Below are 23,004 nucleotides of genomic sequence, written 5' to 3' on the forward strand. Positions count from 1 at the left end.
CCATATCATGGAAGAATGAACCCTAGTTTTAACTCAATTCTTAATAAAATAAAAACATCTCTATGTAAGATGTGCAACAAAGAGGAGAAAAAGAGAAAGAAAAATGATCTTCAGCCGTGTTGGTGAGAAAAAGGAGGAGAGTTAGATTTAAAATGGGGGGAGGGAAAAGGAGAAAGGAGGTGGAGAAAAAAAATCTGATAGAAACTGGGGCAAAGAAAGGGGAAGAGCAGGAGTAGCAGTGTCCTGGACGGGTGGAAAATCTAAGCTGGAGAGGGTTAACAGGGGAAACTGAAGAGGACAAGGCAACGTGGAGAATTGCAGGAGAGGTTGGAAGACTGGCAGAAAGATTCAGAGAAACTGAGTGAAGAAGAAGGAGAGAAAAGGGAAATCAAAGACGGCTTGTTGTAGGAGGTAAGGAGCTCTGATGGTTTCCATTTAACAGGGATCTGTGGAGCGGAGAGGCTCCTATTTCTGCTCTCCGTCCATTTGTTGCTATATATTTCCTGCATGCAAAGTGTGTGTATGTGTGAGTGTTGAGTTATGTGTGACAGATGAAACGAGGACAGGGGGAGGAGGGAGTGTGTGAGCCAGGATACAAGGGGTAGAAGAGTTTGCTGGACTGGAAGGTCCATATGGACTCTGACAACTCTGAACAGCTCCAGAGCCAGTCTGGTCTTCTTCCTAGTGTAAACTTTGGGGTGCAGATTTCTGGATCTATTAAGAACTTTTGAAAAAAAAAAAAAAAAAAAAGGGAAAAGGTGGGAATTCTCTTGCCGGGCATGCAAAATCTACAGTTAGAAAATCAGGGGGTAAGTCGTACATCTTTCTGTGTTCAACCAGACAAAAACCTAGTATGACTGACTTTTAGATATTTACAGATTATTTGCATTGAATATGTTAGAGAAGATGCAAATGAAATGATAAAAGTACAAACATTGTTCTGTTTCTGCATAGAAGATTATGAAAACTGGGTCGTTCCCCTGGGCGGGGGATTCGACCACATGACACAAGTTCTGTTGATAATGGCAGTTTGGCAAGGAAAACTATTTTAGGAGGAAATTCAAAAGATTTTATGAGAGAAACCAACAAAGGATCGTAGCACATATAGAATGGAGAATATTTTACTTTTTTTTCTGCAGAATAACTGCAGGAAACTTTGCTGAAGGGTTTCATGTAATTCCTAGAGGAAGGCGAAGGGCAGATCTCCACGACCCTTAAGTTCTTCTGAGAACTGTTGAATACCCAGAGGAGAACCGACCAGCGTGGGGAAAAGATTCAGGAAATGAAGGTCAGGGGTTAAAAGGAAGCCTGCTCATTACTTCTACGACCTCCTGCAGACATCTGAATTGTGTAACAGCAGAGCCAAGGCAAGGAAGACTTGGCCATGACAGCGTCCTTTCATCAGAGCATGTGATGTCCCGCAATGAACAGGCGAGACGTGGAGGAAAATCATTGGATCTAATTGAGTGCCTGAAGAGAAGGAAAAACTGGGAAGAATTGAGGTTTCTATCTGGGTGGAGTTCACTTCAGAGTAACTGTGGGTTAGAAACACCAGAAGGCATAACGGCCGTTTGCTCTGATATTAAACTAAAGGTTCTGGTTTCTCATGCGAATTAAGTAATACTCAGAGGCAACGTCACAAGACTGTCCTGTTCTTTGAAACAGCCTTCTGTATCGTCGACAGAAACAGGACAAGAACACAAATAATGGCATTTAAAGAACACGTGTCTGGACATGCAGTTTAACATGCAAAATACCATTTTACTCGATTACTTATGCAAGGATGTTTGCAAGGAAGCTCTGAATGCGTGGCTTTTAGCCAGCTCTTGGAAAAGTGAACAAGACCTACACCTTAGGTGTAGGTCATTAGTTGTGCTCCACATCCACTAAGTGCCATGCAATGAATACATGTGACTGCATCCCCTGAGTCATTTTATGGTGTGTCCTGTTGGTTCTGGGATAATTTCAACAGTCTACTCGGTCACTGTAACATTACGGCAAGCTGATGGTATTCATTTTTGGCTAAAGATCAGGCTTGTTTCCAGTGCATCTTCTCAGGGTTGACCTCTTGTCTTTGGTCGGATTTGAGCTGTTCATAGACAGGGTTTTCTGTCTGGTTTGGCAACTTGTCCATCATCACATTCCTGTTATCCAGCTCCCCTTAACATGAAGCCATAGGTCTGAACTGGAAAAAGGTGGAAATCTTGGGTAGCTTCCACAACTGATGTCAAATGTAACAACAGTTAGAAAGGAGGAGCATGGGTTTGTCTGCAAAGATTACGTCACTGCTTAAGCTCAGAGCCAAATAGGTCCAACAGGCTGACGTATTTCTGCCTTGCCTTGCAAGAATACTTTGACATTAGCAATCAAGTGTGCCACCAAAATGATCCAGAGCTACTTAGACTTAGACAACTGTTATTGTCATTTTGTATACACAAAATGACAATAACAGTTGTCTAATTTCGTTTTCTACAGCTTTAATGACATTTCCGTTTTTTTAAAGTAAAGCAGTGATCAAATGTAAACAGTGTAGGAGAAAAAACATGGTGCAAGTGGTTGCTACTCTAATGTAGCAACAATGATGCAATGGGAAAAGCCTGATGGAGCAGGAGATAATGGTCAACAGTTACCAGGGCAACCTCTTGAATTGGGTGACATCACTTAGTTAAAACAATTAAAGAAGACTCAGAAATCAAGAACAGGACTGAGAATAGGCCACTTTCATCAGCTTGGGACCAGTGATGTGGACCAATTGTTGAACAATGCACGCTAATGAAGCTAAAACGTGCTAAATTGCCCCCTTAGGAGGAAAAAAAACACGTTGCTAAAGGAACACAGAAGCTAAGCTGCTACCTAGGGGGTTAAAAGGCTTTATATTCTCCTTTAGTATGTAGTTTAAAAAATGCAAGGTTAACTAAAGCACCAATGGGTTGCTTTTAGGTCTGTTTATAGAATAAAAACTTTAATAAGACTAATGGATGTGCACACCAGCTGCAAAACATGCTCTTTTCACTGCACTGTTTCAATTGAATCTAACTTCTTTATCTTTAAGCTTTAAAACATACTGTAAATTCTCCATATAGCAGCAAAAACTGTTTTATTTTTTTAATGTTTGTGTGTGTTTTTGTAAAAGAACACAACCTCACCCCACAACTGTAAATAAGCGACTGTGAAATATGGGATTAGCTTTTAGTCATAGTCCAAATGTATTTTCGGATGGCTCATGTTGCAAAGCTGGGAATGCTGGGAGCGTACAACTCTTTCTTTCTGTAGTCGTCTGGTCTCATTATTAACAGCCTCTTTTTACCGTAAAGCCTGCCTTCGGGTTCAAATTTACAAAGCAAATCAACTTCCAGCTGTGGTTCCAGCTTTTTATTGGGCACCCAGATCCTCCTTCATACCATTCAGGAACTGACATGTGTTACAGCAGCTGCGGTTCCTCTTATCAGTCCTGGTGGGGAGCAGCAGTCTGTGAGCTAGATGTCCAAACTGCTTCCCTGGTGCAGTGACAAATGGAGTTACAACTGTTTGCTTTGACTGGTTATGTGATATGAAGCTCAGGACATGTGTGTAAAAAGTGTTATAGCAAGGCAGAATGGTATGGCAAATATTTTGAGTATGTGCTTCTTTTGTGCTCCATGCATAGAAAAACAAGTAGTGCTCAATGTTTGAATAATCTGTGTTCCACACAGATAACATAATAATGGGATTTACATCTGATTAGCTGGAATTTTTAAACTTTTCAGATATAAAGTTTTCCTTATACTTTAAAGAGAAAAATAGGGAGACTGGGGCCACACTGACAAGAGGCCAAGTACTGCACCACCTATAAGTTAAGTTAGTTTACTATTTGAAATTTGTATGATTTCACAGCAAAAATTGGGATATAAATAAGGGATTTTTTTTTAAATAATGCATTTTCCCATGATATGAGCATGTAGGCTAAGCGTGACAATTTCCCAATGGAATAAGATAATTTATGAGTAAAATAAGAAGAAAAAAGTCTATCACCATAGAGCATAATATTTTATTTCTGTAACTCATTATAAGGATAGAAATACTCATTCCATTGGTGGTTAATCTTCTTAACCTGCTCAAATTAAGGGCATATTTTACACATTTTTACTTATCTTTACATCTTTTTTGGAAGTTATGAAGGTAAAATTGTTAACAAGCAGCTGGTATGCTCATGAATGTTAGTTAACTAACAGCAACTACCCATGTTAACTAGAAGTTGAAATATGCTACTTATGTATTGAATTAAATTATGCTGCCAAGCTTTGAGCTGTTATGGATGATGGTTGATTTCAAAGTTACAGAGATAATATGCAATTGCTTACCATACAGATTTAAAGCTACATTTTAAATGTTAGAAAATGTAAAAAAAAAAAACTATGATCAAAATAAATCAAAAACTATAATAAACAAACTTTTAACCAGAACATTCAAGTAGCTGTTCTTAAATCTACCATCTTTTTTTTTTTTTTTTTTTTTACAGGTAATTAGAATATTTGATGCATATACTATAATCATGTTCCTGTGTGTGCAGTAAAGCTTTTATTTTGCATGTTAAGGTTTATAGTGTGTCAGTTCGCAAAGTAGGAAGACAGTCAAATCTAATCAGAGATGCTTTGCTTTCTCAAGGAACACGATGTCAACATCGTCAACAGAAAACGATCCTGAGGATGTCAACCATCGCAGCTTCTGGATGGTATGTGCTCCACTTCTGCTTTTGAGCGTGTTAGTGAAAAGACAGAGAGGTATGGCTTTCCTCCCTCAGTCTGAAGGCCACGTTACTTCCAGTCAAAACAGAGTGAATAGTTTTGTTGCTCAGGGTGCAGACCTTCAGAAATCAGGCTTTACTTTCAGTTTGAAATGTCAGCAGTAACTGCTGGGCATCCAGCCAGTAGTTAATGCCCTGTTCCGATCTAAAACCTCTGCAAAAGTTTTTGCATGATGCTTTTTGGCTCATTTAGTATTTATTTTGGCGAGGTTTCTGTCACCAGTGTTAGGGCTTACCTTCAGAAAATCTGCATATTTGAAGTTTCATTTTCTGTTCTTCCTATCAGAACAAATGGAAGTTACAGGTTTGAACTAGTTGATTAGATGATGAAAGGCTGTGGAAAAAAGCTCACCACCCTCATAGCTTTCTGTTGTTTCCAAATTTTTATCACACTTCACTATTAGGTAACATTTAATGTTAGAAAAACATGACTTGTTCTATTAAAATGTTAATCCACAAAGGAAAAAAAATAGCCAAAGTTGTCACGTGAAAAGGTCACAGTTGCGTAAATCATAAATGAACGTTTATCAACCAGATTTTTTTAGCTCCACAGCCAGAGCTGATTACTGCAGGATCCATAGAATCAATGAATAACAGAAGAAATTATGAAACTATTCTGCAGAAAAGAGTGAGGCAAGATTTCTCCACAGTGACGCAAAACATGTATTACCAGTTAATACATTAGCTTGATACAGTAGCTGCTGTTCCTGCCAAGGGTGACATGACCGCTTACATGATTTAAGTTACTTTTCCACATTGGTTCAAGTCATAATCTGAGACAATAAAAAAAAAATATATATATAAATCTCTAAAAGGAAACCCCCTTTTCCCAGCTCAGTGTATCTGTAATTTGTGCCCTTTTTTAAAGTTTCAGCTGAGAGTGGCTAAAAGTCGAACATGCAGGCAGGTGTCCCGTTGCTTTACTGGGATGACTTGGCTGCCCCACTTTGATCTCTTTCCTCCTGTAATTTAGGGCGCCTCCTGGCGTATTTTTGTGTTTCCATGCCTCTTCCTGTCTGTGTCATCCTGCTGCCACGCTCAAGGGCTGGCTGCCATTACTCTGAACACTTGGGCTCCTGTTTCACACTTGCAAAGTCACTCTACTTAAAATGGGTTTGGAGAGCATTTAGTGAGATGACGACAAGTTTCTTATTGTTACTTTTATGTGGAGCATGAGCCACCACGGTTTTTGGCATGTATTTCATTGATTGTCCATGAATTTTTGAAATATTACTCAATATTAACCAATGTATCCTGTGTGAGAGTGTCATGTTCAGTGTTGGGCACGTTACTTTGAAAAAGTAATTAGCTATAGTTACTAGTTACTTCTCCCAAAAAGTAACTGAGTTACTCCACAATAAAAGTAAATAGTTAGCAGTAAAAGTAACTATTGCGTTACTTTTGCGAGTGTATAAAATTAATAACTGGGGATGTCTAATTCTGAAATGCTGTGTTTGGGTTGTTATAGATACTGCAACATGTAGCTATATCCATCCATCCGTCCGTCCGTCCGTCCATCCATCCATATTTCTCCCTTTCTCCATATAGGCTAATGATCGCTCTCCGTAGTTCCCCTGTGGCGCGAGCACAGGGCGACTGTTACGCGCCTTTAGCGAGCATGCGCGTTTCCTGTCGCTTGCGCGGTGAATCGTGCCGCCGCGCCGTACGGAGATGCAGGGGAAACCGTATCTCATGGGGAAACGCAGCTCGACGTAACACCAGTATTTCCACCTGGAAAGCGCTGTTTTGCCGCTGGAGTCCTCCTCACTCTCCATCCTCCCCTCTCTCATGACACGCGCACGAGTCCTATCATAAGAAAAGGTTAATTGTGCGACCTGAGTAACATGCAGTAACGGGGTGTCGGCTATTGTAACTGCGTTATAGTAACTGTAAGAGTAATCATTTTGATTACTCGTTACTAAAAAAGGTAGCGGCGTTAGTAACGCCGTTACTTTCAACGCCGTTACTCCCATCACTGGTCATGTTTATTGAATGTCGGGAAGAACCCAAATGACAACAGCATGAAGGCAGACACATGATGGAGATCTTATTTGATGACGAAAAAGAACATTTAGAAAAGAAGGGAAAAACAAAGAGAGGGGAACCTAAGTGAGAAGTACAAACAGCTGTGGTTAAGGTCCCAAAGATGATTAAAGACAATTCAGATTGATTAAAAAGATAGTGAAATTGCCCCTTTAAATCAGCAGTGCATTCTTCAATGTCACTACATAGCAGCATGTAAAGACATGATTCCTAACATGCATACAATATTAATTGACTGGAGAATTAAAAAAGTACTAAAAACCAACCATTTCTTTTTTGAATGGTCATAGCCCTCCTACAATTATTGCTGCCCTGGGCTGTGAGCCATTTTGCCCATGTAAACAAAACAAAAAAAACTACCAGTTACTCCAACAAGAAAACCATTCTCATATGATTAGTTTAATATATATATATATGCTTTTCTGATCTACGGACCACATAAAAATGCTCTAAGTGGAAACTTTTGGCAGATTAAGCTGCCTATGAATATAAAAGGAGTGCCGATTATTTTTATCATCACAAGTGAGATTATCAAAGATAACACAGAGGAAGTGTTTCACAAGATTTCACAAGAGCAATTATTCATTTATTGACTGTTTATTTCTGAGTCAGGAAGTTTCTTTAGACATTAGATTTATTATTTTACCCTCTTACTTTGTGTTGTTAAATGTCTTAAAAAAAAAAATACATCACGACGTTGAAAGTCTAAAGAAAACTTTGATCCTCAACCCTCAGAAAACATTTGGACTTTACTGAAGAAACAAGGGGTGGTTTAAAATTGTTGCTCAACAGTCTTCAGATATTGTATTTAGGCTTGTGTCAAACCTTTGATCACCTATTAGTCTATATTTATCAGTCAATGTTTAAGACAGGAATCATTTTTTAATCACAAATGTAACAGTGCATCTTAAGACATGTAGTATAAACCTACAGCTCTCTATTGCTTCAGAAATAAATCCCCCAATTTTATAATAAAAAAACAAAACAAAATTCTCTAATAGTATTTAAAAGAAACTGCACTTTACAAGTTTAAATGTTGTATATTATTAAAAAAAATACAACATACGTTTGACACCCATGGCCACATTTTTTTATACCTCCAAGTTGACTGTACAAGTAAAGTTAGATCTGCCTCAGAGATCGGCCAGCGCTGCTGTTGGCCTCAAACCGGATTCCTCAGCTGTTTTTGCTTAATTCAGAGACAAGAAAAAGGAGAGTCGCTGGAAACCACAACAGACGCAGAGAAAAAGAAAGGATAAAGGAGGAGAGGGAGGGAGAGAGGGGGGGTCAAGGAGGGCATGAATGCAACAGACACCAAATGGTTCTAATTAGGGCATAAAAAGCAGTATATTATCTAATTAAAAAACACAATGGGTGCTCACATGCCTTATAAAGCTTTGGCATTAATTCTAACATGTCGCAGAATGTAGCTGGAAATAACAAGACTAACAAATGATCTAAGTGATACGCTTGACATAGAGTATAAAATACAGTTAAGTAGGATTAGTGAGGGTTTAAGTCTTTAAAAATAAAGATATCTAAGTAAATAAAGGAGTGCTGCGCCGTCTTTGATAAAATCCACTTCTTTGCAGAAAGAATTGTTTACATTCCTGGAACACAATATGAGCTCTACTATAAGCTGTCGGCCTATGTGTGTGTGTGCGCCAGGCGAGCGTGTACAGCTCCACTAACAGGCGCTCTATCATTGGTGTGATTAGGAACATCTGTTTGAGCGGCATAACAGTCAGCTTTGAGAGGAGCCCACTTACATGTACTACCCGTTGGTAGCTACGTGAAGTGGTCTGCTTTGAATGATTTAACAAACAGTGACAACAGGCGGTTTGAGGTGTCTTTTAACCAGCTGTCTACTCATGTCAGGTTCTAAAGGAGTCTGACAGAAAGGGAAGAGCAGGGCAGAGCTGGAGCTGACGGCGGCTGCCAGGAAAATAGCAGATATTTCCAAATTCCACATCTACAAACAACAGACTGACTGCGGATATGTTACTGCTCTCATAGCTTTGCCGGGACAGCCTACTTGTCTTCAATCCTTGCCTCACACGGCCACCAATCACACTGTTTAGTTTCAGTTTACCGCAGGAAGAAATGCATTTTCATAAGAGAGATGTAACAGTATTTATGTAAATTTATGGAGAATAACTCTTGGCAAAAAATTTTATTTTTATTTTAAAGAAGGTCTTAGGATTCCGCATTTAGGTTAAACAACTTTAACTCTGGTTGTCAGGGTAACGTCTTGGACAGGTTTCCAGTCCATCAAAGGAAACCCAAGGGATGCACAGAACAACATGTGATCATACTGGAAAGCAATTTAGATTAACTGATGAATCCAACAGTCAGTTTTTTGGACTCTGGGAAAAAGTTGGATTATTCCGAGGATTGGGGGAAAACTTGCAAGCTTCATGCAGAGAGATCCCATATTTAAACCCTTTTCCTTCAGGGCATCAGTCATGTGAAACCATTAGTCTGTTTTCTTATCTCATCCTAGTTTGGCTTATTTTACTTTGGCCTGCTTTATTAGTTCTAGCTTAGCTTATTTAGCTTAACTATTAATCGTAATTTTTGGTTTTGGTTCATTATTTTGGTTTAACTTTTTTTTTTAACTGTCTGGCGATGTGGCAATAAGAATAATTGTCTTGATGCCAAAAAAAGAGCCCAACAGATTTTGCTTTCCCAAGTGGAGCAGTACAGCTATCGCCATAGTGTTTTACACTTGATTTATGCATATAAATAGCTTTATTATAAATCATGCAGGGAGTATTACAGATTTTATGGACACTGCAATGTACGTAGAACAACAAAGAAAAAAAGGAGAAAAGATGAAAGACAGAAATTAAAGGGAGATAACAATAAAAAATCTTCAGTTTGCTTCATCACTTGCAAAGAGATGTAAAAAGAACAGCAAAACCAACGGATACAGTATAAGAGATACAATAAAGTAACACCTTGATACTAAAGCTGAAGTATAAGTGGTATTATTTAATCTGGCATGCCTACTGTGGTAGCTGAAGATAAGAATATGTATGTATATATTTTGGTTTAACTTACTTATGTTTCATTTTTGTTTAAATCTACTCTATCTTGCCTTCAATTAGTAGAAAATTGAAGCTTATTTCAATGATATTTATTCTTTTATATTAGCTTTAAATAATCAATGAGGAGGCAGCAACTATTGTAGCTCATAATAGTTTTAAAAAAATAGTCCTTTTGGCCTAGTCTGACTTTTACAGATAGGTGTTTACATCCATTCAACTGACCAGTCTTCTCCCCGTTTGCATCGTGACAGCCTGGGAACTATCACCGTACTGTGAAGCGCACAGAAGATGCCTTCCAGGCCTGTAACGACATCGTGACGTGTTTCCAGGAAAGAGCCCGTGTGGAGAGGCAGTACGCCCTGCAGCTCAACGAATGGCACACCAAATGGAAACCAGTTGTGGACTCAAGTTAGTAAACTCTCTGTAATATAAACAGGGAACGTATAAACAATGAGCACAACATCTAAAAACATTAATTTTCTTCCCACCCCTCCATCAGGTCCTCTCTATGGGTCTCTTTTAAAGGCTTGGCAGTGTTTTCTGTCCTCTGCTGACCGGCTTGCCTCTTTACATGCCTCCATCTGTCGCTCCCTGGTATCGGAAGATGCAGACCGGGTCAGAACCTGGCAGAAGGACACTTTTCACAAGAAGTTATTTGGAGGCTTCAAGGAATCCCAGGACATTGAGACAGGGTTTGCACGGGCTCAGAAGCCCTGGGCAAAACGGCTTAAAAAGGTAATATTACTGTAATTCTAATACACAAGTATGCCTAATTTGCAATGAACAATAATTAATGTTCTCCATAAAAAGCATGCTTCAATCATTTCGTTCAGGTTTAATTCATTAAATTGGAATAAAATAATTGCTTTAATTAAGCTACTTGCTTATGTGATGTCATAAATAATACTTATGTGTCTATTTGCTCTGAAAATCACTATAATCCTTTCTGAGCTTGTGAGATTGGCCTCTTATAAAAAGTTGGCCTTTGCAATATCAACACTATAATTAAAACATCCAAGGGGGTGTAAATTTTGTTGCACTTGAACTTATGTGATTATGCAAATAGTAGAGTGTATTTATGTATTAATTAAATCTCAAATGGTGTATTTTTCTCTTTCAGTGGGCAGGAGGGCATTTAACGCAGCCTTTCTACAGATTTTTCCTTCTCTCTTTATTTATTCTTGTTTTATATCAGTGTAGACATTAGCCTATGCTAGAGATGGGACATTCTTTAAAAATATATATATTTTTTAACTTTTATTATTAACTAATGTTGTCCAAGTAAACAGTTTAGAAATACTCCAAGTTTTGCAGAAACATAAAAGAACCAACAGCTTTTTTCTGTTTATCCTGAGACTTCATCCCTCTCAGTATTAATAGACCAGTCCTTGGTTAATGTTTACAGTATCTGAGCTGATACTGTAAGCAAATGTAATCTCATCCAGAGTAAATAACTGCTTTACAGATAATTTAGGTTTCGTTTAGAGGAAGATATCCTCTAATCAGAAAGCTTAGATTTAGATTTCGGGCCTATAATTTAAGACATTTTTCTTTGGGTTTTAAACCCTAGATAAAATCATATAAAGGCATAATAGATGAGCTAAAAAAAAATAAGCTCCAGATTGGACGTTCCTTTTTTCACATATCAATGCTGTGCTTTATGCTGATAAAATTATGTGGGATAATTTTGAGCAATAAAAAGTGATTCTAGGTGGGTTCCCCATCTTAAAAAGTGTCAAACCCACTTAATATTAATCTAGATTAAGACCCTTATGGGGTCCTCATATATGTGATGGCAATAATAACAATAGAGGACAGTGTCATCAGCCAAACGACAGGCATTTCTCTTGATGATTTTGCCAAAGCAAGCAGAACCAGGACACGTCCAAAGCCTTGAGCAACGTAAACCCCAATGATACACGAAGAACAAGAAAAGCAATTAGAATTTATCAGCCTGCCTTCGAGCAATCGTTTCTCAAAAGGCATTAGTCACACTAAACTGTTCCGGGGAGATTTGCAACCTCCATCAATCTTGCTGCACATCAAAAAAGATAATTCAACTGAATGTCTTTGTTAAGATTTCTCTTGTTAAAATTACTGCCAAAATCCAGCACTGATAAAACTTCTTTAGAATTAGACTTAGTCTTAGACAACTTTTATTCTTTTTTTTTATACAGAGTATAGAAAACGAAATAACTTTTTGTACAGCTTTCAGAACATTTCAATTCCATAAAGTGCAGCAGTCATCTATGATTTCTTCAAATTAAACACATTTGAATCATTTTCCAGTCCAATTAAATTAAAGCTGCCTAAAGTACAGTTGTTCTAATATTATCCAAACATAATCTATGGAAAATATGTTTACACATGACTTAAAAGGAACTTGACAAAGTTGTGTTTATTTGATTAAACATTTGACATCTAGATTTTTCTATTTAGCCCAAATGGACCAGAATACGCTCTATTTAGGAATAGTAGTTTTCTTTAAATATGATAAAAAAGTAGGACCTCATTTAAACCTATAAAACAATCCCGCCAAAACAAATGTGTGATTTATTTATTTATTTTTTTTCACAGCTGGACAAAGCTAGAAGAGCGTACCATAAGGTGAGCCGTAAGGAGCATGCTGTTAAGGAGAGAGACTTGCATGCTCAGGGAAACCCAGATGTGTCTATTGACAAACAGAAGAAGATCCAAGAGGAGAGAGAACTGGCTCAGCAGGAGGCTGAGAAGGTGGGTAACTTTTTTTTGGCTGCAAATGGTGTTTAAAATGTGATTCATCCCCATCTGTTCCACTCATGTACCTGCTACTTTCAAAATTCAGACTGCTTGTGTGGCGTTAAATATAAACAGTCGATTTTAGTGGAAACAGATGCGATTAAAGCTGAGAAACGACAGCAGGATGTCCATTAACTTCACAAAAGGGGGCTCAGGCAGTAACCCTCCACAATAAAACTCCCACGACTCCAACAAGGAGGAAACATGTTAACACTTTTATTCTGTAATAGAAAACAAAATCCTCTTTTTGTCTCTTTAGTTTAGAGTAGAATTATAAAAATAAATACATCCAGATTTTAACTTCATACAACATTGTAATTCAGATTTTGGTAATTACTATTAAATTAAAAATAAATAAAAAAAACAAATGTATATTTACTGAAGGCAAGGAAGTATATATATATATATATATATATATATATATATATATATATATATATATATTCATAAACATTAGAATCATATGTTCTTTACATCGACAACAGCATATAGACAAGTCATTTAAATACTTATGATTACGGCTAGCAACAAAAGAAATCTCATTTTGTAAACAAATGTAGGCAAAGCATGAAAGGAAGCTTTTTTGTTTATTTCACTCATTATTGATCAAGCAAACAGCAATAATCTATAGTTTATGTTGCCTAAGAGAATCAAAACTATGTTCCAGTAAAATACCATTTACTACTTTAAAGACAAATATTAGTCTCATACAATATACAATTAACTCTACTAACATAGGGTATTTATTCATAATTTCAAAATATAAGCATATATATATAAAAAAACAATACAGCTACAGATCAGACGTATAAAAACTTAAATAAACCAGTGAAATTGAAATAAACTAAGCTACGATGTACACAAAGAAGAAGAAATTAAAATAGTTGAAAACCACCATAAAATGATGCCATATCAGAGTAATGCATAGATTGTCTTGTTTGGAATTAGGCCAAATAGCTTTTAACTCATTTAGAGCAATTGGAATGTATTTAAACCAATTAAAAATGCAAATCAAAGAGGTACAAACAACATTATTTGGTAAAATAATATTTGATCAGTTTTGCATTTAGACCAGAAAGTTTACATCCAGTGTTGACTTTCAACCTTATGCACTTCCATGTGTTTGCAGTGACCTTTACTTTTAGTAAACTAATTAACTAGTCTCATTAGTTAGCATTTGAAGGAAACTGGTGGTATTTTTTATATTTTAGATAAAAAAAAACGTTTGTTTCTATAGCAAGAAATCAATAAACTTTCAGATGATTAACTCTTGGCCTTCTGTGGTTGTTCCTGAGAGAATAATTAAGGGTAAGGACAGCGTAGCTTCATTAGCTAAATTTGCCTTAAGAAGATAATGGAGCTAATAGCTAGCAGACACAGGAGGACTCAATTAAAAAGCACTCTATGGTCATATTTGGCAAACAGCAGCTTAAAACAGTTTAGCATGAAGTCACCATTAGCTTCTCGTTAGCTTGCTTTGCACACCACATGAAAGGATCAAAAATCGAAAAAGACCTAAATTGTTTATCTGGAAACTCTTTCCTTAACTTTGTGGGACCAATAACCTCTGTTATTCTATGTTTTGGAAAGGTGGAGTCTCTATTTAATCAATTTAATGGTTTAAAGCATAAAAGCAGAATATCAAAGTCAGTTGTTTTTACGAACAGGAAGTCTATGCAGTGGTTTCCTCTTTTGGTCATAATGTCACCAGAAGTTTAAATGATCTGAGTTTTAAAGAGATCACTAAAGACACATTAACAATAACCAACTGGAAATAAAAACATTTAAGATTTACTCTGTATTCTATACATAGATATATGAACATTTTTAAATGATAGTAAGCTTTATAAAATTTTGGTCAGTGTTAGCAAATACACTGAGTTTTTCTTGTTCTCTTTTTCATCTATATCCCCATGAGTCTAGTTGAATGCGCTCTGTCCTTGCATTTATAACAAAAATAAATAAATCCCATCGGTTTTGCAGTAGATTGAAAAAAATCTGATTGATACCCATTAACTCTGTTCCTCTTGAGCCAATTTTTTGATTTTGCTGTACAAATGTACAAATCTTGTTTCAGTATTTCCATCTGATTCTCTAAAGTGCACCAGTCCCTTCTGCAGCAACACATCTACACAACATGATACCACTTTACTTTTCTGATTCCCAAGCCTGTTAACCTTCCCTGTATTACGTCAATTTCAGTGTAAGCACATGCCAAAATCAAAGTATTTTTTCATGACAGCCCTTAAGAACTGCAATCAGGCCTTTTGTCTTCTTTTCACCCGAGTAGATATATTTGTCACTGCTAAAAATGACTCTCTGTCATAGCAGTTTAAATCAGGATCTTCAATAGGCCTTAAACTGTGTTTTGACGTTGTTCATGAATTTTATACTAAAACATCTTCATTACTGTGTTCATATTTCAATTTAATTCAATATCTATTCAGTTTGTTTATATAGCGCCAATTCACAACACATTGTCTCAAGATACTTTACAATTTAACCAGATCATACAGTCAAATTGATTAAAGTTTTTTATCTAAGGAAAACCAGTTGATTACATCGACTCATTGACACGAAGGCAATCCCTCACACTAAGCATGCTTGTAGCGACAGTGGAGAGGAAAAATTCCCTTTTAACAGGTAGAAAAAGACCGAAACAGACATACAGAAAGAAGCAGAAATATAAAAAGGCAACTTTAAACCAGCTCCACAGGTGGCTCATTCCAGGAAACACTCAGCCAGGCAATGATATGTGCATATCATTGTATGAACAGGTAATAAAAGGCACCTTTAGGCATCTGTACATTATAACTAAGTATGAGTTAGAATTTTGAAAGGTCCAAAACTCACTTCCTTATATCCTGGCCTGTTGATTTTTCAAACATATAAGGAACATGGAACTTTAAGGAGTTGTTTTAAAATGCATTCATAGGTGTATCTTTATTTAAGGCTGATGTTTTCACCTTTCCCTGGGCTTTTCCAAAATTGTTGATTTGCCAAAAGAAATATCATTATTATTCCAACAAATAACTTAAATGACTAAAATACCTGGTAAGATCAACTGATCTAAAACATACAAAAGTTCCATCTTAATATTAGATAGTGGGGAAAAATACTCCTGTGTCTTTCCATAATTGTTGTCAGTATCTAGCTGTGCTCATAACAGTTTATTTGCTATGCTGGAAAGGATTCAATTAAAACAGGAAAAGAGGTAATGGAAACAGTCTGATGCTAGATAGAAAGTAAAAAATTATGCAGCTAAAAACAAATAAAATGACCTGCAGAGAGCCTTAAAATCTACTGATCAAAATGACTTCCCTGGACGATGATATAAGGATGAGTGTGGTGGTTTATATCTTTTGCATTCTGCTGTATCTAGTTTTGCAATCAGTCGAATGTTACAGAAAGGAGCCTGACACCTCTCAGCTGCTCTGATTCTGCAGGTCCGTATTCGCTATGAGAAGGTCCTGGAGGAGGTGAACAAATATGTTCCCCGTTACATGGAGGAGATGGAGTCCGTTTTTGACCAATCCCAGGACGAGGAGAGAAAGAGGATTGTGTTTCTCAAAGAGGCCTTCCTCTCCATCCACAAACACCTGGACATCACCAACAATGAGTGGTGAGCTGCAGCATTCTGCTTTTAAAGCTATCAGTGCATGATTAAAAAGATCAGATGATGAGTTCTTTGCCTTGTTTCAGTCCAGCTTGTTCTGGGCTGTGTGGCTTTAGATTAATGAATAATTTTATTTCAACCCTAAAATTGTTCCACTCGGTATTAATCCATAAGTGTTTCTAAGAGACTCACTTCAAGGTATTAATGTTTAATATTAAAGTCATAGATAATACATTCATTTAATTACTCTTTAAAGATCTACCATAGCTGCAGGGTTGGAACAGTGGAGATGAGAGATATTACATCGTCTTAGTGCTTTTTAATTTGCGACAGTTCTTTACTGAGATGAACTACTTTTCTTCCCTACTTGCCACTTAGTGCGAGGGGCGTGTACAATGAGCTCCATAACACCCTGATGGGGATCGATGAGCAAGAAGACCTTCGCTGGTGGAAGAACACTCATGGACCTGGCATGCCCACCGACTGGCCTCACTTTCAGGTGTTTGCTTTCTTCCATCATTCATGTCTTTTAGGCTAAAGTTTAGTTCTGTGCTTTTAAACGTTAATTTATTCAATTCTTTTGAAGGAATTTTCACCTGAGAAGAAAGCCAAAAAGGAGAAAAAGGAGGTGGAAAAGCAGAAGGAGGTGGAAAAGAAAGGAACGATAGAGAAGAGGTTAGTGGATCTGTACTTATTATAGATATAGACATATCAATTATCATTTCATACTGATATCTATTGCAGATAACCTGAACCATTGAGTGTACACTTTTTACCTATCAACACCCAGTAAAGATAATACAGGCTGAATTTAAAGCCGGCAATGATAAAGTTAATTTGAACTGGTGTCTTTTCTTGTATGGGCCCAATTTTTTATTATTATACTGATTTGATTTATAGTATTTAGATTGGAAAGAATTCCAGAAGCTGAATGTTGGGTTGATTTAACCATCTTAAAAAAAAATTTGAGGAAGGATGGATGGATGGATGGATGGATGGATGGATGGATGGATGGATGGATGGATGGATGGATGGATGGATGGATGGATGGATGGATCAATAAACCACTCAAAGTCATCATCTTAAATAGTTTTGTCAACCTCAAAATACATTAAAAATACTTACACCACCAATCCACTTTAGCCCCACAGCATGATGCTGCCACCACTGTGCTTATTATGTTATTTGGGACATTGTTATTTGCTTTAAAAGACTCTCCCAGACTCCTGTAAACATGCTTCTTCCTATTGAAGTAAATATTTTTGTCTTATTTGAACAAAACCTGGCTACATTTAGTGCAGATTCTCAGATTGGTGAAGGAAGTTCCAGCAAATAAGAGTCAGAATATATTACAGCCTGCATGAATTTTTTATACCGTCTGCGAATAAGAGAAAAACAACACTGGGTTTAGACTCATGCACCCAATGAGAAATGAGTCATAGGCCAAGCATTGTGATGCCTATATGGTCTGCTAATTTAATTCCTGACAGGAGAGGACTTTTCTGTGTCCTGATGACCTCCGTCCTGAAATTGATCTCAGTGTATAATCTAGAGAGGTGTTTTAGAGAGGAGAGAAGAACAAGAAGGATTTCAGGCGTATTGACTTTTTCCAGCATTTATGACATGCAGAGGGGGAGTAAATGTCAATAAAAACAATTAATTCTCGTCTGGCAGAGACAGAAACACATCAGAAGGGGGAAAGAAAACAATAGACAGTTAATCAAGTTATACACAAATGTTACACTTCAACTTTTCCTTTTTTCTTTATTTTCTCATTTGGGAGAAATGGGACACAAGGAAAAGGTTGTAGGATCGAAGTGAGGCCCAGAAACCTCTGAAATGTCAGCTGTCAACTAAATTTATTTCTACATCCTACTGACGGCACACACTGCAGTAAACTGAGTATCCAAGAAGTGCCTCATGGACATTTTCTTCTGAGTGACATAAAAAAAATCCTTTAATCTTCCAGAATTTCCCTGAATTAAATCTGATCAATACAAAAATAATCAAAAACTTTTGATATGACTTACATCACATTAATTAAATGAGAGAGTGAGTGAACTCTCCTTTTGCTTCATTTGTTTATTTTTGATTCTGAACTTCTTTGTCTTTTCCTCCTGTTTTTCTTAGTGTGATGATTGGAGGAGTGAGAGTGAGAGCTCTGTACGATTACGTTGGTCAGGAGACAGATGAGCTCTCCTTTAAAGCAGGTAAATACACACCAATGCAAAAACATACACAGCACTATTGTGAGTAGCATTTATTAGCAACATTCTTGATTAATATTATTTACTAGCCAACCCTCAAAGTGTCTAGTTACTGTTGGCGGAGTGGTGGCCTAGTGGTTAGGGCATAGAGCTTGGATTCCTGAAGTTCTGAGTTTGAGCCCCACTCCCACAGACTGACACTCTGGCTCTCTGAGCAAAACCCCTGATTGCTCCCTGGACGGGCGCCCCACGATGGCAGCCCACTGCTCCCCTAGGGGATGGATTGGATTGGATTCTTTATTTCGAACATGCAAGAGAAAAAACAAACAAACAAAAAAACAATGAAAAAATATTTAAAAAAATTGGAGAGAAAAACAACAAACAAGGTACCCTTCTTTCCTTGGTTAATATACCTCTATTACATGTGCGAAAAGGAGTAGGAAGAAGTAAAACTTATGTGCTCCTACCCCTTTAATTCTTGTATTTCTTCAATTTACAATATTTATAATTATGCTGCTATATATATATATCCATATAAATACATAACTACCTACACATATACATACATAAATATGTATACACATATACCTTCATACATATATACAAATAAACAAAACAAAAAAACACAAACAAAACTTTCTACAATGTTTCTCTGTACCTTTTGAAAATTATTTCTTTGTACATTTTTTTTTTTTTTAAGAAATATGTTTGGGCATTGCTTTAAGTTCTCATTTAGTTTGTTCCACAATTTAACTCTGCAAATTGATAAACATAATCTTTGGGTTAAATGCAGAGGTAACTTCCTCCAATGTGAGATCAAAAAAGTTCAGTTATTATTATAAGTGTTAAGGTAAGGCTCTAAGTAAGCCCAACAGTAAATAGAAAGTAAAAATGTTCCCAATTATTTGTTTAATTTGAGAAATATTAAATAATTTCTAGGTCAGAATTATAATAACTGACTGGTTCTTCCTTTAAAACTGTAAAATGACATTCCTTCGGTTTATTCTGTCCTTCATTGGCTGATCATGGCTGCAGGTAGACATGATATGGCTGCTAATTATCAATGATGCTCGATTTAAAAGGTGGCAACAAAAAGATCAACACAATATGATGACTATTTATACCTGGAATCTCCCAAACTCCAGCCCATGGCTTTCTGCCGCCGGTTCTTCCCGTGTTTGAGCTTCTAGGGAAGTGGAAAAGTGTTTACGACTATGATACTGAGATGCACCAAAGAAGCTAAAAACAACATTTTCACAGGGATTTTCACGCAGCACATAATTGGGAGCATTCTACATAATTTCTAGTTTAGTTGGCAGATGAAAGACATTTCTGTAAACAGCCTCTTATCTCTTCTAGCAGTATTAATTAAACAGCTTTTAGAAGCTCCTCAGAATCCCTCTAAGACAATGCAAAGGTAATCCAAAGGCTGATTAAAAACAAAAAACAAAAAAAAAGACAGTGTTTTTATAAAAGAGAGCCTTAAAATGCTTCTATGTCAACATTTTTCCATCTGTGGGCTTGAAGTTTTTTATTACAGTAGAAAAAGCCCAGCATTCATTTGTTTCGAATCAGGTAGAATAAGCAGCCCAGAATGTTGATGAGTAAAAGGACTCGTCCTCTCTGCAGGTGAGGAGTTTTTGAAGATCGAGGATGAGGATGACCAAGGCTGGTGTCGGGGCAAGAAGGACGATGGCTGTGAGGGGCTTTACCCTGCCAACTATGTGGAAGTGGTATAGTCACCACAAGCAGAATGGAAACGTAACAAGCATCCTACTGCTGCTCTTTGCAGCCTGCTTCTGATCTGAACATCAGAAACAAAGAAAATGCTTTCAAAATAAACATAGAGATGTCATAAACGAAAGCATGAGGCCGATTTGAGATATTTGAAACATGCAGATTTGAAAGATTTTTACCTTCCTGAAGGATTGTAATGAATGTTTAATGACTATGATACATGCAAGTGTTTCCATTATGTAACCATAACAACTATATGCTGGAGTATAAAGTCACACTAAGACATTTGGCACTGAAGCTACAGGCCTGATGGTTTATTTTAACTTTCATTTCACACTTTATCACAATGCTTTTTAGCTTTTGCTGTTTGAAGTATAGAAAAAACCAAACTTGATTTAAATTAATCTCAGTATCCGTACCGATGAAGCCAGCGGTCTTCAGAAATGTTGGAAGTTTAGCCGTCAGTTAAACAACAAATAAAAGCTGATCATTGTTCTATCTCTCTGCTCTGAACTCAGGAAGGAAATTAACCTCACATCTTCAGGCAAAATCCTTCTGACCCTAACTATCCCGATTTATAACTTGTAATACTCAAAGTGCCTTTCAGCTCAACTCTTTCACTTCACTTTTTAAACAGAAACAATATCATAACCCAGAATCAACTATTGCAGCTGTTACAGTTCTTTATCAATCACATACAAGCTTTCTGAGGATTTTACATATTTAGGAGATTCAAATGAAACAAATCTGTTCTTATATGAGCAGCCGAAGACAGGAGTTTTGGTTATTTGAAGAATTATCTCAAACATTTATATGTTTTTAAAGGCTTTTAGGAGACTTGTCCAACATTTGCAAAGCTGCAGATCATATACTGGAAAAAAGATCTAGAAATAAGTAAAAATGTCTCAAATTAACTGTATTTACCCTTAATTTGAGTAGGTAAATTAGATAGTTTGCCAATGGAATCAGTATTTTTCCTCTTAAAATAAGATAATTAGATAATATGCGCTTGAAATAAGACAATGCAATTATGTTTTCTTATTTTAAGTGTAAATTGTCTTGTTCAATTGGCAAAATGTCTTTTTTGCCTCCTCAATCCAAGAAAAAATTCACTTATTTTAAGAAAAAATTACTTATGTAGATTTAGATTTTTTTCCAGTGATAGTGTTTAGCCTTTTTCATTCCTGCTGTAGTTCTCCTTGACATGCTGGACAGTAACTACCGGTAAATCCTGATTTATGGTGAGCCATTCTGGTCTCCACAGTGCTTGGAGTTGATCACAGTTTGCTGGCTTTTGTTTATCTCATGTAGCTTTAGAGCTCATCATACTGTCCAAAGGGGGTGGGGGGGATCACACATCCAGCATTTAAACGTTCGGATCTTTCCATTTCAACAATCATTCATCAATCGTTTCTTGGACAGTGGTGGCTTTTTTACTACTCTCCAACCAAGTTCACCAAAAACCACCTCCATAAAATGATGAGCAAGCTCTGCACTGGTGGTAACCTCATTTTTTGGGGAGGGATCTTTTGTGAACCATGAAGCCTTTAAGAGTGACTAAGCTTGAAGTTTTTGATGATCTTGAAAACTTTTCTTCCATCTCCAACATCCTTCATCCTTCTTCATTTAACAAAACAAAATAATGTCTACACAATTTCTGCGATGCCACAGAAGCAAACAGACCTCTGCTCCATAAATCCAAATGCTAATTAGAGTGAGATAATGAGCTGCATCACTTCTGCTGATGTTATGATCACAAAGAAAATAAGTCAGCAAATTATTTTAAGTAGAAGCTGCAAAATGTTCAAAACACAATTGTGAGCTGCCTTAACTTTAATGAATAATGAGGTAGATAGAGGGTGGATGCGGTTTAAATGAAGAGCAGACAAGCTTAGTCTCTTTTTCATTATCTTAATGCATTAGATTCTAGGTGAAATGTTACAAACTTTTAAGAGATTAAAAGCTCCGGCTCTCGTTCTCTTTCAAGGCTCTGATCCTAATAATGGGCTTAACAAAATCCTTTGGATAATAAATCATGACAGCTTAGCTGTTTTTTTATACCAACCAAGCCAGACTGAAGCTCTAGGAGAGCAGCAGTAGATCAGCTAACAGAAGAGTTGGTGGTTTGATCACTGGCTCACAATGATCACCAGAGCTGCACAAACAATCAGGCAGGATGTCAAAATGTGCAGCCTGCCGTCTGCAAAGATGTGTCATTATCTGGACATGCAAACCAAATCATAAGTAAAGTATAAATGTATCATCTACAAGAGACTATCTTTACCAAAGTAAGTAAACGTTTGTTTACCAACTGCTCTAATCCTTTATATGTTCTTTATTTTTAATTGTCCTGTTAAAAAACTATACATATGCAAACTTTTTGTCTTTTGGAAATAAACTCACTTGTAAAAATAAAAAAACAAAAAACAGCAGCATTTATTTTGAGTATAAGTGTGTGTGACAGAAAAGGACAGCGTGAGCGTCTGTGCAGTGGTGAGTTTGTGAATCATGCTGCAGGTACCCTCAGGACTCCCTGAGCACTGCCTGTGGTTGTGACAAACACACAACGAGAAGATCACAGGACTGCCGACACTGAGCAAGACATCCCATAAAATTGCAAAACGACCGTCAGCCAAATAACCTGCCAGCGTTTGTGTTCAGGTGAGCCAAAGTGACGCTGTGTTGACATGAATTCGCGCAGAAGGAAGAAGCAAAGGAAAGCTTTTTTTTCTTTAAGAAACAGAGACGATGATTTTCCCCCGGAAGGAATTTTTCACATTTCTTGACAAC

At 36.9% G+C, this 23,004-nt stretch overlaps 1 protein-coding gene across 2 annotated transcripts; it reads left to right on the forward strand.

Moving 5' to 3' along the window:
- The first annotated feature begins 286 nt into the window (after positions 1-286).
- Positions 287-20,691, forward strand: LOC107097219 (protein kinase C and casein kinase substrate in neurons protein 1-like). 2 transcript variants are annotated; one of them, XM_015394288.1, is made up of 10 exons: positions 287-411; positions 4,645-4,711; positions 10,128-10,284; positions 10,376-10,611; positions 12,454-12,609; positions 16,101-16,276; positions 16,649-16,769; positions 16,857-16,945; positions 18,401-18,480; positions 20,107-20,691. In XM_015394288.1, the coding sequence occupies exons 2-10, from the start codon at positions 4,652-4,654 to the stop codon at positions 20,214-20,216; spliced, it is 1,185 nt and encodes a 394-aa protein (XP_015249774.1). In that variant the 5' UTR covers positions 287-411; positions 4,645-4,651; the 3' UTR covers positions 20,217-20,691. The 2 variants fall into 2 exon arrangements, with proteins under 2 accessions (XP_015249774.1, XP_015249782.1); XM_015394296.1 differs by lacking the exon at positions 287-411 and adding an exon at positions 633-809.
- The last annotated feature ends 2,313 nt before the right edge of the window (positions 20,692-23,004 follow it).

Source organism: Cyprinodon variegatus, unplaced genomic scaffold (assembly GCF_000732505.1).
Source record: "Cyprinodon variegatus isolate N-32 unplaced genomic scaffold, C_variegatus-1.0 Scaffold24, whole genome shotgun sequence".
Lineage (NCBI taxonomy): Eukaryota > Metazoa > Chordata > Actinopteri > Cyprinodontiformes > Cyprinodontidae > Cyprinodon > Cyprinodon variegatus.

Excerpts from the sequence above, each read along its gene's own strand:
- LOC107097219 (XM_015394288.1), top strand. The coding sequence starts at position 4,652 with ATGTCAACATCGTCAACAGAAAACGATCCTGAGGATGTCAACCATCGC. Across the intron at positions 4,712-10,127 it reads ACCATCGCAGCTTCTGGATG|CCTGGGAACTATCACCGTAC; the intron begins GTATGTGCTCCA and ends GCATCGTGACAG. Across the intron at positions 12,610-16,100 it reads CTCAGCAGGAGGCTGAGAAG|GTCCGTATTCGCTATGAGAA; the intron begins GTGGGTAACTTT and ends CTGATTCTGCAG.